The 18,775-nt window shown below is 47.4% G+C and overlaps 1 protein-coding gene, 1 non-coding gene and 1 pseudogene across 2 annotated transcripts; 1 reads left to right on the forward strand and 2 right to left on the reverse strand.

Moving 5' to 3' along the window:
* Nucleotides 1–467: 467 nt before the first annotated feature.
* TRNAE-CUC (transfer RNA glutamic acid (anticodon CUC)) lies at nucleotides 468–539 on the reverse strand. Its single transcript has one exon. It is a non-coding gene; the product is annotated as a tRNA-Glu (tRNA).
* A 6,252-nt stretch (nucleotides 540–6,791) lies between these two features.
* LGALS7 (galectin 7) lies at nucleotides 6,792–9,054 on the reverse strand. The gene is made up of 4 exons (XM_002694975.6): nucleotides 8,967–9,054; nucleotides 8,482–8,570; nucleotides 7,609–7,810; nucleotides 6,792–6,976 (listed from the first exon to the last, which is right to left on the reverse strand). Exons 1-4 carry the CDS (start codon nucleotides 8,979–8,981, stop codon nucleotides 6,863–6,865), a joined length of 420 nt encoding a protein of 139 aa, XP_002695021.1. The 5' UTR covers nucleotides 8,982–9,054; the 3' UTR covers nucleotides 6,792–6,862.
* A 4,964-nt stretch (nucleotides 9,055–14,018) lies between these two features.
* Nucleotides 14,019–15,076, forward strand: LOC785843 (spliceosome-associated protein CWC15 homolog; annotated as a pseudogene).
* Nucleotides 15,077–18,775: the final 3,699 nt, after the last annotated feature.

The raw sequence follows: 18,775 nt of genomic DNA on the forward strand, positions 1-18,775 counted from the left end.
ATGTAAATGAAGACATCCCATAGAGAGCAGATATTCGTTATAAATAGGATAACAAGTGCTTACTATTTGCCGAGCACTTGCTGTGACTGTAATCCTCACACCAACCTTCAGAGATATCTCCACCACCTCTGGCAGCTATAGCAAACACCACAGACTATGGGCTCCTACAACAAATGGTTATTTCTCAGGTCTGGGGCCTGAGCATCCCAGATCAGAGTGTCAGTGTGGTCATGTTCTGCTGAGGGCTCTCTGTCAGGCTTGCACATGGCCACCTTCTTGATGTATCTTCCCAGACAGAAGAGAGCTCTGGGGTCTCTTCCTCTTCTTTTTTTTTTTTTAAATTTTAATTAAATTTTTTTTCTTTCATTTGGAAGATTTACAGTTTTTCGTTATGCTTATTTCTATGTCCCATTCCCCCCCACCCCCACCCCACCTTGGCTGTTGCTTTGTGGCTTATGGGATTTTAACTCCCTGACCAGGGATTGAACCTGGGCCTCGGCTATGAGAGTGCTGAGTCCTCACCACTGGACCACCAGGGAATTCCCAAAGATTTCTTAAATAGGACACAAAGGCACACACCATGACAGAAAAAAAACAAAAACAAAAAAAAACCCCACACCTGATATTGCGGAACTCATCAATTAAATACTTCTGCTCTGAGAAAGGCATAAACAATGAAAAGACTTTAGGTTTTTGTTTTTAGTCTGTTTACCCAAAGAAGAATACATGTTACATATTCACAATACATATATTTGGCAAAGAACTATATCCAGAAAGTATAAAAAACTCATATATTAATAAGAAGAAAGCAAACAATCCAATTAAAATTGGCAAAAGATTTGAATAAACAAGTCTCAGAATATACAAATGGCTGGCAAGCACATAAAAGGATGCTCAACGTGAGTAGTTACAGGAAAATGCAAAGATGCAAATTAAAACTACAATGAGACACAAATACAGATCCACTTGAATGGCTGCTGCTGCTGCTGCTGCTGTTGAGTCACTTCAGTCGTGTCCGACTCTGTGCGACCCCATAGACGGCAGCCCACCAGGCTCCCTCGTCCCTGGGATTCTCCAGGCAAGAACACTGGAGTGGGTTGCCATTTCCTTCTCCAATGCATGAAAGTAGAAAGTGAAAGTGAAGTCGCTCAGTTGTGTCCGACTCTTTTCGACCCCATGGACTGCAGCCCACCAGGCTCCTCTGTCCATGGGATTTTCCAGGCAAGAGTACTGGAGTGGGGTGCCATTGCCTTCTCCGACTTGAATGGCTACAATTAAACAAACCAACAAACCTGGCCATACTACATGCTGATAAGGATGTGAGGTACCAGAGCTTTCATTCATGGCAAGTAAGCATGTAGCATGGTTCAAGTACACTGGAAAACAATTTGACAGTTTCTTAGAAGGCAAGCATACACTCATCATTTGACGCAGCATCTCAACTCCTAGGTATTTAATCAAAACATATGGACAGGTACTTCCCTGGTGGTCCAGTGATTAAGACTTTCCTTCCAATGCAGGGGATTCAAGTTGGATCCTTGGTCAAGAACCTAAAATCTCGCATGCCTTGTGGACAAAAAACCAAAACATAGAAGCAATATTGTAACAAATTGAATAAAGACTTTAAAATCTGTACACATTAAAAAAAATCTTAAAAAGAAAATACATCCACACAAAGATTTGTCCATACCACTCTAGTTCATAATCACTAACACTAGAAACAACTCAAAAATCCATCAACAGGTGAATAGGTAAAGTGCAGTGTGGTCATACAATGGTTACCATTCAGAATGAGTGGCTGCTACATGCAAACACATGAAAGAACTCCAAAAACAAGCTGACAGAAGTAGCCAGGCAGAAAAGAGCACATCCTACACTGTTATACCAAGTTTAGAGCAAGAAAAACCAGTTTATGCTGATAGTAAACACTTCAGTGGCTAGCAGTTGCTAAGAGCGCTTGAGAAGAGGTGATGGAAATATTCTGTGCCCTGACTGTGATGTTAGCCCCACAACCACATGCATTTGTCAAAACTCACGGCACTGTACATGCAGGGTGAATTTTATTGTATGAGCAATATACCTCACAGCTATACTCCAATAAAAAGTTTAAAAAAGAAAAATCAGACATACAAAAATCATTAATATGTATGTATTGTAAAAAAAATACACCTCAATAAAGCTGATATTAAAAATTGAAACAAGAAAAGAAATAAAACATGATTTCCCAGTGGTTTAGACCCCAAGCTGTGGAATCTCCTTCACCAGGTATTTAATCAAAACATATGGACAGGTATGGAGCAGCTCTGGTCCCTGCTCCACCATCTACATGATATGTAACCTTGATCAGGTCACTTCACTTCCTTGTGCATCAGATGTCTCATTTGCAAAATAGGAATAATAAGACTATACTACACTGCTGCTGCTGCTACTGCTGCTGCTGCTGCTGCTGCTGCTGCTACTGCTGCTGCTGCTGCTGCTGCTGCTAAGTCGCTTCAGTCATGTCCGATTCTGTGCGACCCCATGGACTGCAGCCTTCTAGGCTCCTCCGTCCATGGGATTTTCCAGGCAAGAGTACTGGAGTGGGTGTCATTGCTTTCTCCGATACTATACTCAGTTCAGTTCAGTAGCTCAGTCGTGTCCAACTCTTTGTGATCCCAGCACGCCAGGCCTCCCTGTCCATCACCAACTCCTGGAGTTCACTCAGACTCATGTCCATCAAGTCAGTGATGCCCTCCAGCCATCTCATCCTCTGTCGTCCCCTTCTCCTCCTGCTCCCAATCCTTCCCAGCATCAGAGTCTTTTCCAATGAGTCAACTCTTTGCATGAGGTGGCCAAAGTACTGGAGTTTCAGCTTTAGCATCATTCCTTCCAAAGAAATCCCAGGGCTGATCTCCTTCAGAATGGACTGGTTGGATCTCCTTGCAGTCCAAGGGACTCTCAAGTCTTCTCCAACACCACAGTTCAAAAGCATCAATTCTTCGGCGCTCAGCTTTCTTCACAGTCCAACTCTCACATCCATACTATACTACTCAGCCATAAAAAAGAATGAAATAAGGCGATTTGCAGCAATTTGGATGCAACTAGATTATAACTTGGATTGAAACTAGAGATTATCATACTAAACGAACGAAGTTAGAAAGAGAAAGACAAATACCAAATGATATCACTTATATGTGGAATCTGAAAGATGACGTATAGAATCACAGAAATAGAGAGTAGATTGGTGGTTGCCAAGGGGGAGGGGTTGGGGGAGGGATGGAGTGGGAGGTTGGGATTAGCAGATGTAAACTATTATATATAGGCTGGCTAATAGAGGATATATACAGGATAACAAGGTCTTACTGTGTCGTACAGAGAACTATATTCAATATCCTGTGAGAAATCATAAATGGAAAAGAATATTTTAAAAAGGAATCTGTATGTATATATGTATGTAAAGCTGAGTCACTTTGGTGTACAGCAGTGATTAACACAACACTGTAAATCAACTATACTTCATTTTGAAAAATAAATAATTTTTAAAATTAAAAAAATAAAAAATTATTGTCTTTCTATAAATGAAAAAAAATTATCTATCTCAGAGTGTCATTTTAAGGACTGAATGGTTAGCACAGTGACTAACAACACATAGTAGGGACTCAGGAAATATTAGCTAAATATGTATATAAATATATATATATTCCAACTTCCCCAGAATGTACAATGTAGATAAATTATTACAGAAAAATGCCTAGAAGGAAGTACACTAATATATCGAGTGGTTATTTCAGAGTGGTGAAATTGTGGGTGATTCAAAAAATCTTGTTAAAGATTGTACAGTAAATATGCATATATTTTCTAATCACAATGGAGTGTGTAAAAAAAGGTGAAAGCTTTGGGCTGATGTAAGTCCAAGGAAACTGAAAAACTAAAGTACAGTTTGCATGCAGGGGATGCTTTGACACCAGTAGACATCCATGGGGCCTCAAGTGGCCTAAGTTGTGCTACTCCTTACAATGGAGCCCTGGGGAGCCAGCAAAATGAAAGAAGAAAAGTCTCAGTATAGGGAAATGCAGCTGATTTGTGTGTGTTGACTATGTGTCCTGCTACTTTGCTGCATTCATTCATTAAGCTTTCAACAATAGGGTGAGGGGAACTTTGGGCTTCCCGGGTGGCTCAGCTGTAAAGAATTTGCCTGCAACGCAGGAGACACAGGAGATGTGGGTTCGATCCTGGGTCGGGAAGATTCCCTGGAGGAGGGCATGGCAGACCACTCCAGTATTCTTGCCTGGAGAATCCCATGGGCAGAGGAGCCTGGTGGGTTATGGCCCATTGGGGTCACAAACACTTGGACGCGACTGAAGCGACTTAGCACACACGCACGGGGAAAATTTTAGGGAATCCTACATATAAGATCATATCATATATATATGTTATAATTCATATATATATGTATTTCTTGACATGAAAAAAAAAGTTTTAAATACAATACAAACTTCAGTTTTTTCCTGAGCAATTTATGAATAAGTTACCAATATATTGCCTCTTTACCTCCAAATACTTTACTCTGTATTTTGTGCAAATAAGAACATTCTCCACTATCTATACGGTAAGGCAGAGATGAAACCAGTAAATTAACACAGATGAATCATTACCATCTACTGCTCAGAACCTAACCACGTTTGTGGTTGTGCCAGTAAAATGCCTTACTTTTCACTCTATTTTCTGAAATTTGTACCGTATTGGTATGTTATCTACAAACATTTTAAAATGTTCAATAACGATATGAAAACACATACATAAAATAAAAATTAATTCACTTAACAATGAGCCCTGGAGTTCCAGTGGATGCCAGACTGGTCTCCGCAGGGGACCCCTTATTCCACTGTCCCTGAGAAACATACTCAGAAAGGCTGGCCATGGGGATAGGTACCTGCAGTTGGAGGTTTGCAAAGTGCAGGATAAGTTCGGGTCATGAAAGGGCTCGAACCGGCCCACAGGATTTTGCACCCCTCTTCAAGGTGCTTGTGTAAGTCGCTTCAGTCGTGTCCGACTCTTTGCGACCCTATGGAGCCTTCCAGGCTCCTCTGTCCATGAGATTCTCCAGGTAAGAATACTGGAGTGGGTGGCCGTTCCCTTCTCGAGGGGCTCTTCCCCGACCCAAGATTGCGATGTGGGCAGCGGCCAGGAGGGGGCAGCATGTCACTGGCTTCGCAAGGTACTAGGCTGAGAAACATCCCCCCAGGGGAGCGGCTCTGGACTTTTCCAACTCCTGGTATGCGGTGCACGCTCCCTCCAACCTCTCTCCATCAACTGCTTGAGACCATCCGCCGCTGCGAGCACCTCAGAGAGGGTGCGGGAGTCGGCGGGGGAGGGGGGCACTCCGTGGTATGGACTCCTCTCCCCACAGTGGCCAGAAAATCCCCACCTGGCACTCGGGGCTGACTTGGCTTCTAAGTTGTACCCCGCCCCTCGTTCCCCCTCCAGAATCCCTGGGGGAAGGGGCAGTTCAGGGCCATCAGGCGAGCCAAGGAGGAAGTGTGAGAACAGCGCCCTAGAGGGCAGCAGGGACACAGGAGCCGGCACTTCGCGTTCCGGACCCCGCCCGTGTGCGTCTGCCTCCGGGCGCGAACTGGCGGAGACTGTCCCATCTCGGGGACAGAAAAGTAGGCCGGCAACGCCCAGATCCCTTCCAAGCCTGAACCCGCCCCAGCGGAGGGCTGGAAAGCCTGGGGAGCCAGGAAGCGGGGGCAACTGCAGAGAGGCCGAGATTCACACATCATCTCCGCGAGACTGGGGTCTCCAAGGGACCTGTTTGCAGGCTGACCAACCGCTGGGGGGGTGGAGAGGGGGGGAGGTGGTGGTGGCTGTTATACCCTCAGAGGGGGCGGCAAGGGTGGGCTTAGTAGTAATTCGTGCTCAGACTCTTTGCAACCCCATGGGCCGTAGCCCGCCAGGCTCCTCAGTCCATGAGATTTCCCAGGCAAGAACACCGGAGGGGGTTGCCATTTCCTCCTCCAGATCTTCCAGACCCAGGGATCGAACCCATGTCTCCTGCATCTCCTGCACTGGCAGGTCGGTTCTTTACCACTGAGCCACCTGGGAAGCCCAAGGGAGGGCTTCAGTTCAGTTCAGTCGCTCAGTCGTGTCCAACTCTTTGAGACCCCATGGACTGCCGCACGCCAGACTTCCCTGTCCATCACCAACTCCCGGAGCCTACTCAAACTCATGTCCATCGCTTTGGTGAGGGCTTGGGCTCCTCCAGACTCCCTCAGTCAACTCCACCGCGTTATCACCTGGCTCCTCCGTAAAGTGCAGCAGGAAGGCGAGTCAAAGCCCCACCCCCACCCTCTCCAAGCCTCCAGGAATAGAAATTGCCCTCGGAGATTCAGGGTCGGACCCACCTGGGCCACTTTGTGACCATTAGCCATTGTCTTTACCTCTCTTCCCTGATAGTGCAGTTAAAGAATCCCCCTGCAATGCAGGAGACCCCGGTTCGATTCCTGGGTCAGGAAGATCCTCTGGAGAAGGAATAGACTACCCACTCCAGTATACTTGGGCTTCCCTTGTGGCTCAGCTGGTTAAGAATCGCCCACAATGCGGAAGACCTAGGTTCGATCCCTGGGTTGGGAAGATCCCCTGAAGAAGGGAAATGCTCCCCACTAGTATTCTGGCCTGGAGAATTCCATGGAATGTATAAGTACATGGGGTCGCAAAGAGTCGGACACAACTGAGCGACTTTAACTTCACCTCTCTGAACTTGCTGCTCTCGTCTATATGAAGGAGACACTGACACAAGACAGGCGCACAGATGAGGGACTAAAGACTTTATTTGCCATCCAAGACCCCTGCCCCGGGTCTCCGCCAGCCCTCCTGGGAAGGCTCAGAAGATCTTCACCAACTCCAGCTGCAGGTCCCCGCCCACCTCCAACGCGCGCACGCGCCCTGGCGGGATCCGGTACCGGAAGTGGTGGTACTCAGAGTCTGCGATGACCGCCTGCAGGGACGAGGAGACACTGCTTAAGGTTCCCCAGGCAACTGCGGGGTTATTCCCGGCTCGTGCCCACGCGGCGTGACCTAGGCACGCACGCAAGCCCCCACTGAGAAAGAGGTCTATTATTCAATGAAGCCCCTTGTCATGAGGATTAAATGAGTTCATTGTTGACACCTGAGTGCTTTTTAAGCTTTGGCAGTGATGCAGTTGCCAGAATTCCTGGATGCATCGCCTTCCTCGGACGCACAGAAAGTGAAGAACAGCCCGGGTAGTGGAAGGTCTTCAATGACCACCCCCGGCTGGGACTTATTCGGGGTCCTGTCTTCCAAGTCGTCCATTTCCCTGTCCCAGAACTGCTACCTCAGACGCCAGTGGACAGGGAACAGGATAGAGGATGTCCATATCTTCCGGCTGGACTCCCACCCTTTGAGCACTTGGCTCTCACTGTCTCGTCCTTGCTACCGACACACGCCTACCCTCTGACAGTAGTGCGCTTGCGCCAGGGGAGGTGAGGAACTGGGGAGGCCCTGCCCACCTTGGCCACGCCTTTGATCCCAACCTCTGCCAAGAGCCTTCCTGGCCTTGCCAAGGGAAGAGATGTGGGTGTTGGAGCCCGCCCTGTGGAAGAGACACACCTTGAAGCCTTCTTCAGTGGCAATGAGGAGCACGTCGAAGGGCTGCCCTCGCTGGAAGGGAATGCCTGAGCCCCGCTCCTCTGCGCCCCAGGTGCCGCGCTCCAGGGTGTTGAAGACCACCGTGGACTCGTCCAGGCGGGGGTTGAAATGCAGGGCGGCATCACTGCCTGGTTCCTCACCGCACAGCAGGTTCACGTAGAACCTGGAAGGTGGTGGAGAAGAACATTGGATAGAGGAGTTACCCTTTGCCAGAGCACATCCATATTTACAGGAACGTGAGAGCCACACACCAGGGAAAGAGGGGAGATGGACTGGAGACCATGGAGCCCAGATCCCAGGGCACCCAAAAACCAGTGGGAGACCTGGACACACATTCACCTAGACCAGGGCCTGGGTCCCCCTCATTTCCAGAGTCTGGGAGATGCCAAGGACTCATGGTCCTGAAGACCAGGGTGCTTCCACTTCCCAGAGGGCTGGGACAATACCAGGGACCCCCAAATTCCCAGGCACTGTAGATTCTCAGAAATCCTGAAGATCCCCACCCAGGAAGCCCTAGGATTGATTGCCTAGGCCTCCTACATGCTGCCCAGGGCACCTGTGATTCATAGGTTCTATTTCCAGAGTGGCTGTGCACTTGGACTTGTCATGAGATTGCCCTGGAACCCCCAGATTCTTTGATGTAGGGACCCCACCTGCACAGTCATGGGACAGATAAGTGAGGACGTCAGATTCCAGGAGGGCAGAAATAGCCTGGGGATTCCAAGATCCTGGTGGGCAAAGTTGGCCTGGGGCTTTGTTCTCTGGGCTGTAAAAGTGGGGTTCACTGAGCCTGGAAACCTCCCACCCATTACCGCTGAGGCTCGGGGGTCTCACCTGCCAGCCTTGTCGGGGACTAAACCACGAATTCTCAACACAGTGCCCACTCGGATGCCCTCGGGCAGCGAGGTCTTGTGGGGGACGTTCTGCAGCAGCCAGAGTGGATCAGGGAGGCAGAGGAGAGAGACAAGTGGGTCAGCTGTGTGGAGAACATGACCAGGATGCAGAGCAGCAGAATCAGAGAGAAGAAAGGGCACAGAGACACGGGAAAGAGAACCGGGGGTGCAGAGGAACACAGAGACTCAGCAGGAAGATACTCAGAGGGACAGAAAGATAGACAGTAAGGGGAACCAATGGGGGGAGGGGGGAGAGCGTGGGGATGGATTGGGTGAACCCAGAAACGGCAGCCCAGAACATTCTGGCACAACGGAACACCCGCTTTCTCCCTGAAACAGGAGCCCTCAGCCAAGCCCCAGCCCCTCCCCTCTGCCAGTGCAGCCTTGGGTCCAAACCCCTCAAGCCCCCACACTGCGAGCACTCACAAAGCTCCCGGCCATGGCTGGAACAGCGGGACGGCAGTGGCAGTGGGGGCGTGGCTGCTGGGACCTTAAATCAAAGCAGGGTGTGCCTGGCCCTGGTGACTCAGCCTTTCCACACCCACCACCCACACCTGGCACAGACCCTGGGGCCATGCTGGCCCAGCACCCTCTTTCTAGGGCCTCTGATGCCCCTGCCATCCTGAGGATTCCCAGGTGTACGGTCCCTCCCCTTTGAGCTAATAGTGATAGAGACAGTTAACAATAATAACCATACCAGCACAGCACACAGCGTGGAAGGCTTGTTGAGACACCATCCCTCCAGCCCTACCTTCCTGCTGCCTGGTGGAGAGAGAAGACTCACATCCATTCCATCATGGAAAATCTGAGTCCTGAGAGGCGAAGCTGTGAGCTCAAACTCTGCGCCCTCTCTCCCAGGTTAGGACCTGCTGCCTAGGGCTAAGGATGGGTCTCCCCTGAAATTCCAGTTGATGCTCCTGTAATATAATAATAACCATGGCAACAGGATAATGATAGGAAAGGCAGCTAAGAGGACAGGATATTCTGCCCAGTGGTCAAAGCTGTATCCTTGGTGCCTAGTGCAGTGCCTGGCACACAGTAAGTGCTCAGTAAATGTGGATGAAAGAAAGAAGGAAAGATAATGAGAAGTGCCACTGACAAAGCCTCGGGCTTGCCTAGCATGTGGGAGAGACCACTGATCTCTGACAGGCCACTGAGCATAGGGCCCCTGATCACCCTTATCTGACAGATAAGGAAACTGAGGCTCAGAAAGGAGAAGCAGTTTGCCCAAGAAACACAACTAAGTAGAACCATGTAGACTGTGTGTCTGGCTTTCTTCATCTCTGGAAGTTCCTCTCTGGTTTTTTCTCCAGGATGCCCTAGTCTCTGGCTGTCCTGTGTCTCTGTCCTGCCCTGTCTCTCTCACATGTTCCTGTCTATTTCTCTTCTTTGAGTCTCTCTCCTTCCACCTCCCAGAATGGCCTCCTCTGTCCTACCTGGTGTTCAAGATAAGGGAAGGGAGTGGGGGGGGGGAAGGGTGGCCCCTCTGCCCAGGCCAAGTCCCCACAGCCCAAGGCTCCTGAAGGGGCATGCAGGTATGAAGGGTGGTGTGAGAGGGAGAATGTTGATAGAGGGTTCTGGAAGGCAGGGAACAGGGCATTGGGGAGCTGAGCAGAAACTCCTCCTAGAAGCCCGGGCAGCCTACCACTCCATTTCCATCTCCCCACCCCACCCACCCCTGTTGGTGCCCCACCCAGCAGAGGGAGAAAAGGCCCGGGGCTGAGTCGGGAATGGAGACTTTGGGTGGAGACAAGCAGAGTCAGAACCTGATCCACCGCCCTCAGCCTCCCAGCCTTCAGCCCCATCACTGCACAGTTGGTGCAGCTGGGGGGGCAAGCGTCTCAGAAAGCAAGGGTGGGAAACTGCATTTGGGTGGGGGCTACAGTCACCTCCATTTGGCAGAAGAGAAAGTGGGCTTAGAGAGGGCCAGCATCTCCCCAAGGCCTCATGGGGAGGACGGGGCCAGGGGCTGGAGCTGATCTGTGTGCCAAGGACACCTACCTCGTGGAGATTTTAAATAGAGAGGACAAGGACTTCCCTATTTGGTCCAATGGCTAAGACTCTGCACTTCCAATGCAGAGGGCCTGCGTTCGCCCCCTGGTCAGTGAACTAAGATCCCAGACGTGGCAGCTCAGCTGGGACACTGAAGTTAGAGAAGCCTACACACTGCAACAAAGACCCAGCACACCCAAAATAAAATAAATAAAAGTATTTTTCAATCTGGAGAGGACTGTGGGTTTTGAGGCGGTGACATCGACGTCTGTTCAGATGGAGAGTTTCCCAGAATGATGGGTTCTGTTATTCTGATCAGTAATCATGTGCCTTTTGTATATGTCATTCTGTATATTGCTGTGTATCCTGGCAGTTTATCTTTTCCTGATTTCTTCATTGTCTCTGGATATTTCTCCACATGCTTCCAACCTGCACGTCCAGGCTTGTTTTTGATGTTTGGTCAAATGAGGCATTCAATCTGTTACCAGTTTGATTCCTGGTTTATTTCTCATAATTCAGATGTGGGATGCATTCTTATTCATCTGTGTTGATTATCTTCTATCAGTTTGGAAATAATATACTTAGTATCTTTTTTTTTAACTTCTAAATAAGTGGTGAATGTAGTTATTTCCCAATACTCTTTTTGTTTTTCCAAGCCATATGCTACACTCATAAATCAGATCACCCAGGTTTCAACAGAATAGTTCCATGAGTCTTAATGATATACACACCCGGACAACCACCACCCCAATCAAGGTTTATCTCCTGAAAAAGTCTGCCCCTTGCATCTACCCCAGGACACACCGTTATTCCTTAGTATTGAGCCAACACGTTCATTTGCCATGAAAATAAAAAGAAGGATGCCCAGCAGGTTGTGTGTGTCTCTCCTTCCACCTTCCAGAATTACCTCCTGCAGAAATAACTGGGGGAGGGCTTCCCTGGTGGTCCAGTGGTTGGTTAAGAATCTGCCTTGCAATGCAAGGGACACTGGTTTGATCCCTGGTCCTGGAAGAGCCCCCACGCCATGGAGCAACTAATCCGTGGGCCACAGCTACCGAGCCCACGCTCTAGGGCCCTTGTGCTTCAACTACTAAAGCCTGTGTGCCTAGAGCCCATCCTCCATAAAAGAGAAGCCACTGCAGTGAGAAGCTGGCCACCACAGCTAGTGAGTAGCCCCCACTCTCTGCAAACAGAGAAAGCCTGGGTGCAGCAATGAAGACCCACCACAGCCAAAAGATGAAATACATAAAAAGAAACAACTGGGGCGATGTGTGCTACCACTGCTAAGAGCTCTAGACCCCATACTCCGCAACAAGAGAAGTCCGTGCAGTACAACTAGCGAAAGCCGGCACACAGCCGTGAAGACCCAGATCAGAAAAAATAAAAAGAAACAACTGGGGCCAGAAGTAATACTAAGTGCCCCCACAGCGGTTCCAGGAATTGAAAATCCCAGGTGTGTCAGTGTCAGCTTCTTGGCGACTTTGGGTTGGTTTTCATATTCAGTGAAGATGTCCCAGGAGCTGCTTTGGTTTTGTAAATTACCTTCCCAGTGAGGAAAATGACGTTTTAAAAATCTGATTGTTTTCTTTTTTTGTTAATTTTTTTCTTTTTTTTGGCCTTGATGCACTGGGCTTGCAGGATCTTATTCCTGGATTGGGAATTGCCCTGGGCCCTCGACAGGGAAAGCTCTGAATCCTAACCACTAGGCTACAAGGAAACGCCCCCAAATTGGACTTTTCTTTTTAATTTATTTTTTAAAAAATGTATGTATTTACTTGCCTGAGTCAGGTGTTAGTTGCGGCTTAGTTGCCCTGCTGCATGTGGGACTAGTTCCCCGACCAGGGATCGATCCCATGTCCCCTGTACTGGAAAGCAGGTTCTCATCCACTGGCCCACCAGGGGGGTCCCCCATTCTAACTATTTTTTAAATGTACAGTTCAGTGGCCTTAAGTACATTCCCATGTTGTGCACCCCTTACCACCAACATCTCCAGCACTTTTTCACCTTCCCCAACTGAAACTTGTACCCACTAAACACTCACTTTCTCTTCCCCTATCCCCAGCCCCTGACCACCACCATTCTACTTCCTGTCTCTGAATTTGGCTGCTCTGGGTACCTTGTATAAGTGGAGTCATACTTGCCCTCTGTGATCGATGAGCATTATATACACACAAAAGAGAAAGTCAGTTGTAAATACCTGTGTGTGTTGAAAGGTGACAAATATGTCACCCAAAATATGCCCTTTGGTATAAGGATTATTTTGAGCTTTCAGCACTTGAAAAACAGCAAATACAGGAAGGTCATTCTAATCTCCACTTTTCTCCTGAAAACAGGAGATAAAAACTGCCAAGTGAAAGATGCTCTACTTGTGCCCTAAGAAAGTAACAATTTTATCAGCAAGGTGAGAACCTAGGGAGGCCTTGTTAAAATAATTCTTGTCTGGGACTTCCCTGGCAATCCAGTGGTTAAGACTCTGCACTCCCACTTCAGGGGAACTAAGATCATACATGGCCATTGCAGCCAAAAAAAAAAAAAAGATTCCTATCTTCCTTTACCTCCCCACGTATTAGTTTAGTTACTTTTCCACAATGCCTTTCATTGTTCTTAACTTGTAGGTGTAGCTGCTTCTTTGTGTTTATTTCCTTATGTGGGCTCCAGGATCATGTAAAACTTTTAAATGTGTATTCATTTCTTCTGTGTTGATTTGGTATGTCAGTTTAATTCTCAGGCCTTGCCAAAAGAAAAAAAAAAGGAAGATAGAGGTAAAATTTTGCCTACCCTACCATATGTGGACATACACTTGACTTCTTGTATTCCCACCTGGTCTCCCCAGAGGGCCTGGGAGCAGAGACATCTGAATGGCAGTGAGCACACTTGCACTCAGGCTTCCCTGGTGGCTCCAATGGTAAAGAATCTGCCTGCAGTGCAGGAGATCTGAGTTTGATCCCTGGGTGGGGAAGATACCCTGGAGAAGGGAGTTCTACCCACCCCAGTATTCTTGCTGGAGCATCCCATGGACAGAGGAACCTGGCAGGCTACAGTCCATGGGGTCACAAAGAGTCAGACACGACTGAGCAACTAACACTTTCCCTTTTCACACACTGGCACCCAGATCTTGGTTCCTAAGGACCGTATCTTTCTCTACTGAAGGAACTGCTGTAGAAATGACCGCTTCCCAGGCTCAGACAGGGAGCATACAAGATGTGCTGGGAACAACTGCTTGTGTCAGAGAAGAAGGAAGCACTTACAAAAGGATGGGGCATCTGGGGCAGGTGTATGAACTCACTTGAATCACTTGAAGGACTCCCACAGACTGAATCTGGGACCATGAGACTCCTGAGTGATAACACCATGACTAGAATAGGAAGCCATGAGCCCGTACTGATGTTGTCTTATTCTGCTAGGGCCACTGTGACAGCCCTAGAATATCATTGCCCAGATGGCTTACAAACAACAGAAATTTATTTCTCGGGGAGCAGAGAGTCATGATGGTGTCTGTATGATCTCCGGAGGTAGAAGCGTCAGAGTTCGGCCAAACATAAAAGATGACAACAGCAGCTCGGCCAACTTTTGAACCTGCAAGAGGTGGAAGAGGAAAAGGTGAGGGTGATTTGAGCCAACTGTCAAAGCAGTATTCAAGCAGAGACCTACCCTCTCATACAAAGATAAAATATAGACAGACCACTCGGGATGCCCCTGAAGAGGTTCGAAACCGTGACTTCAGGAGAGAGTTGGAGAAGAGAGAGAGAGCTGCTGCAAGAGAAAAAAACAAGAGGTCAGCCAACCCGAGAACATACAACCTCCTCTTCAGTGTCAAAGAAGCCTCGACTGGACCAGATTCCTGCTGCCAACCTTGATGCAGACGATCCACTGACAGATGAGGAAGATGAAGATGAAGATTTTGAAGAGGAGAGTGATGATGATGATACTGCAGCTCTTCTTGCAGAGCTGGAAAAAATTAAAACAGAAAGAGCTGAAGAGCAGGCCAGGAAGGAACAAGAACAAAAGGCTAAAGAAGAAAGGATTCGTTCTTCTTAATCTCACTGGCCCATCCCAGCCTCAGGCCAACTTCAAAGTTAAAAGAAGGTGAGATGATGACGTTATCTTCAAGAACTGTGCAAAAGGTGTACATGATCAGAAGAAAGACAAAAGATTTGTAAATGATACGCTTCCGATCTGAATTTCACAAAAAGTTCATGGAGAAATACATTAAATAGTACAGTTTTATGTGCTGGATTGAAGGCTATAAAATGTAAATGATCTGACTTCATTTTGATTTATTTTTCTCTCCCACCCCTATCTAAATTGTGTATAGGCTTCCCTAATTTTTAGTTCTAAAGTATATTTTCCTTTATTGATGAATTACTTGATAAGGACTTGGGAATTGGTTTAACCCAGTTTCCATCTCAATATTTCCAGTCATGTGTTTTCTCTTAAATATAGGAAAAGAAACCTTGTAATAAATACTTTTAATAATCTAAATAGCCAAATCTGTGTCCCCAACTTGTTTGTTGAAATGTATGCAGCTAGTAAAACATTGCATATTAAAAAAAAAGAAGAAATTTATTTCTCATGGTTCTGGTGGCCGAGAAGTCCAAGACCAAGGTGCCATTATCATCACTGAGAGCCTGATTGTGAGAGAGTCATTTCCTAGGCAGGTTGATAGGGAGTCTAGGGGTCCCCAAGGAGAGAGGGGTCTGGAATTCTCAAGGAGGAAGAAAGGACAAACCTTTTTCTTTCTCCACATTCCTTAGGATTGTATAACAATAATGTATCCTGCCTAAGGACAGTCTCTGGATTAAACCTTCTGTTATCTTAAAAGGTAAATTATGGGAGTAGACCTGGTCTTTACAAGGATGTATCCTGCCTGAGGACAGTGTTATCTTAAAATGTTAATGATGGGAGTGGGTCTGATGAGGTCTTTACAACCTCAGACATCCTTTGGATTATATAACTTCATTGTTAACACTAGCAAGCGGGTACTCTTTCTGCCCGCTTCTGATGCCTATGTCAGAAGCTTTCTCTATCTCCTTTATACTTTAATAAAACTTTATTACACAAAAGCTCTGAGCGATCAGGCCTCGTCTCTGGCCCCGGATTGAATTCTTCTCCTCTGGGGGCCAAGAATCCCGGTGTCTTCGCGTGATTCAACAACAACCTTTCAATTGCTGGTTCTCACCGATCCCCCCATGACTAGAGGGTCAAGGCACTCTCTAGGTCCCTTTATTTATTTTTAAATTTTTATTTATTTATTTTTGGCTGTGCGGGGTCTTCGTTGCTACACGTGGGTTTTCTCTAGTTGTGTTGAGCAGGGCTGCTCTCTAGTTGCAGCACGCGGGCCTCTCATTGCCGTGGCTGTTTCTTTTGTGGAGCACGGGCTCTGGGTGCACAGGCTTCAGTCACTGCAGCTCGAGAGCTTTGTCGCTTCCCGATGTGTGGGATCTTCCCAGACCGGGGATTGACCCTGGGTCCCCTGCATTGGCAGGTGGATTTTTTTTTAAAGATTTATATTTATTTGGCTGTTCCGGATCTTAGTTTCGGCACACAGGATCTTTGATCTTCATCACGGCATGCAAAATCTTTAGCTGTGGCATGTGGACTCTAGTTCCCTGACCAGGGATCAAACCTGGGCCCTCTGCACTGGGAGCGTGGAGTCTTAACCACTGGACCATCAAGGCTGACCCTCTGGGTCCCTTTATAAGAGACTCCCACTCATAAGGCCTCTGTCTCATGACCTTGTATGCATTAGTCGCTCAGTCGTATCTGACTCTTTGTGACCCCGTAGACTGTAGCCTGCCAGGCTCCCCGGTCCATGGGATTCTCCTGGCAAGAATACTGGGGTGGATTGCCATACCCTCTTCCAGGGGATCTTCAGGATCCAGGTATTGAACCTGGGTCTTTTCCTTGCAGGCAGATTTTTTATTGTCTGAGCTACCAGGGAAGCCCTTTATCTCCTCCTAAAGGCTCCACTTCCAAATACCATGGCACTGGGGATTAGGTTTCAACATGGGGATTTAGGGGGAGGAACATAAACATTCAGTCTATAGCAGATGTGCATAAGGAAAGGAGAGAAATGATAAAAAATGGAATGAAGAATGTTTGCACTAAGTTCTAAGTGCTTCCCTATGAAATGTTTACTAATGACCAAAGACCAAAGGGTAACTCGATGGTGGAGAAACCTGGCAGGTACTGCTAATCACATGTTCAGAGTCCACATCACCAGCAACAGGATACCTGGAGGTTGTGAGCAGCTTCATAGGTGCACACAGTGACGCTTCTGCCCCCAAAATCGAAGGACAAGGAAACATCAACCTGTAACCTTCTAACATGTCAAGGTCTTGAAAGAAAGAAAGACTGAGGAACTGTTCCAGACTGAAGGGGACAGAAACTAAGAATATGTGACAACCAAATCAATGCCAGTTTCTGAACTGAGTCCTCTGCTACCAGCTGCTCGGTGGCACCACAGGCAGAACTGGAATGGGGTCTGAAGGTCAGGTGGCAGTAGGGGCTCTAGGGTGAACCCCTGATGTTGGTGGGTGTGAGTGAGCGTCCTTGTGTACCCCTCACACACACTCATTAGCGTATTTGAGGATGGTGGGGCTGTCTATTGGCAACTGACTTACATAGTCCTGTATTTGCAAATACAAACTAATACAAACTTACAAACTATTCTGTAAGTTTCCAATTGTTTCCAAATGTTTCAGTGATATCAAAATATAGGGAATCTTCACAGACATAGAAAGCAAATTTATAGTTATCAAGGGGGAAAGGGGGAGAGAGGGATGAATTAGGAGTTTGGGGTTAACAGATACACCCCACTACATATAAGATGGGTAAACAAGGCTTCCCTAGTGGCCCAGTGGGAAGGAATCTGCCTGCCAATGCATGGAGCACAGGTTCCATCCCTGTTTTGGGAAGAGTCCACATGCCGAGGGGCAACTGAGCCCATTTGCCACAACTACTGAGCCTGAACTCTGGAGCCTGCGTGCTGCAACTGCTAAGCCTATGCGCCCTGGAGCCCGTGTTCTGCAACAGGAGAAGCCACTGCAGTGAGAAGTCTGAGCGCCACAGCTACAGAGGAGCCCCCACTCGCCACAACCAGAGAAAAACCCTCCTGTAGCCATGAAGACTCAGCACAGCCAAATAAATGAATACAATTATTTTTTAAAACAGATGAACAACAAGGACCTACTGTATAGCACAGGGAACTATGTTCAATACCATGTAATAAGCTATAATGAAAAAGAATCTGAGAAAGAATTCATGAAAGTGAAGTGAAAGTGTTACTCGCTCTGCCATGTCTGATTCTTTAGGACCCCATGGATTGTAGCCCGCCAGGCTCCTCGGTCCCTGGAATTCTCCGGGCAAGAATACTGGAGTGGGTAGCTATTCCCTTCTCCAGGGGATCTTCCTGATCCAGGGATTGAACTCAGGTCTCCTATCTCAGCCACCAGGGAAGCCCTGCTGCTGCTGCTAAGTCACTTCAGTCATGTCCGACTCTGTGTGACCCCATAGACGTCAGCCCATGAGGCTCCCCCGTCCCTGGGATTCTCCAGGCAAGAACACTGGAGTGGGTTGCCATTTCCTTCTCCAATGCAGGAAAGTGAAAAGTGAGAGTGAAGTCACTCAGTCGTGTCCAACTCTTAGCGACCCAATGGACTGCAGCCCACCAGGCTCCTCGGTCCCTGGAATTCTCCAGGCAAGAATACTGGAGTGGGTAGCCATTCCCTTCTCCAGGGGATCTTCCTGACCCAGGGATCGAACTCAGGTCTCCGGCATTGCAGGTGAATTCATTACCATCTCAGCCACCAGGGAAGCCCTATATATTCATATATATATATACACACCTGTATTTATCACTTAATCACTTTGCTGTAGACCTGAAACTAACACAACATTATAAATCAACTATCCTTCAATTTAAAAAAAAGAAGAAAAAATATAGTGAATCTTAAGTAGTCTGTAGTCCTTTTAAATGTCCCAGCACTGTTTTTAGAAATTGTAAAGTAAAATTCACAAGTATAAACCATAACTCAGTTATATACTTTAAGTTGGAATCACAAGGCTATTCAGTTAGGTATTTTAATATGCCAAAGTTCTTTAAAACTTTACACATACTTAATACATCAAAGTTAACATCTTACAAAACAATCATTTTAGCCCACTAGGATGGCAACAATAAAAAAGATAGATAATAACAAGTACAGGTAAGGACATGGAGAAAGGGATTTCCCTGATGGTCC

Source organism: Bos taurus, chromosome 18, assembly GCF_002263795.3.
Source record: "Bos taurus isolate L1 Dominette 01449 registration number 42190680 breed Hereford chromosome 18, ARS-UCD2.0, whole genome shotgun sequence".
Taxonomy (NCBI): Eukaryota; Metazoa; Chordata; class Mammalia; order Artiodactyla; family Bovidae; genus Bos; species Bos taurus.

What these genes read in the sequence shown, in the direction of transcription:
- LGALS7 (XM_002694975.6), bottom strand. An exon ending in GTCCCCGACAAGGCTGGCAG is followed by an intron (nt 7,811 to 8,481) that starts GTGAGACCCCCG and finishes ACCACCTTCCAG; the next exon opens with GTTCTACGTGAACCTGCTGT. An exon ending in CCACTGAAGAAGGCTTCAAG is followed by an intron (nt 6,977 to 7,608) that starts GTGTGTCTCTTC and finishes TCGTCCCTGCAG; the next exon opens with GCGGTCATCGCAGACTCTGA.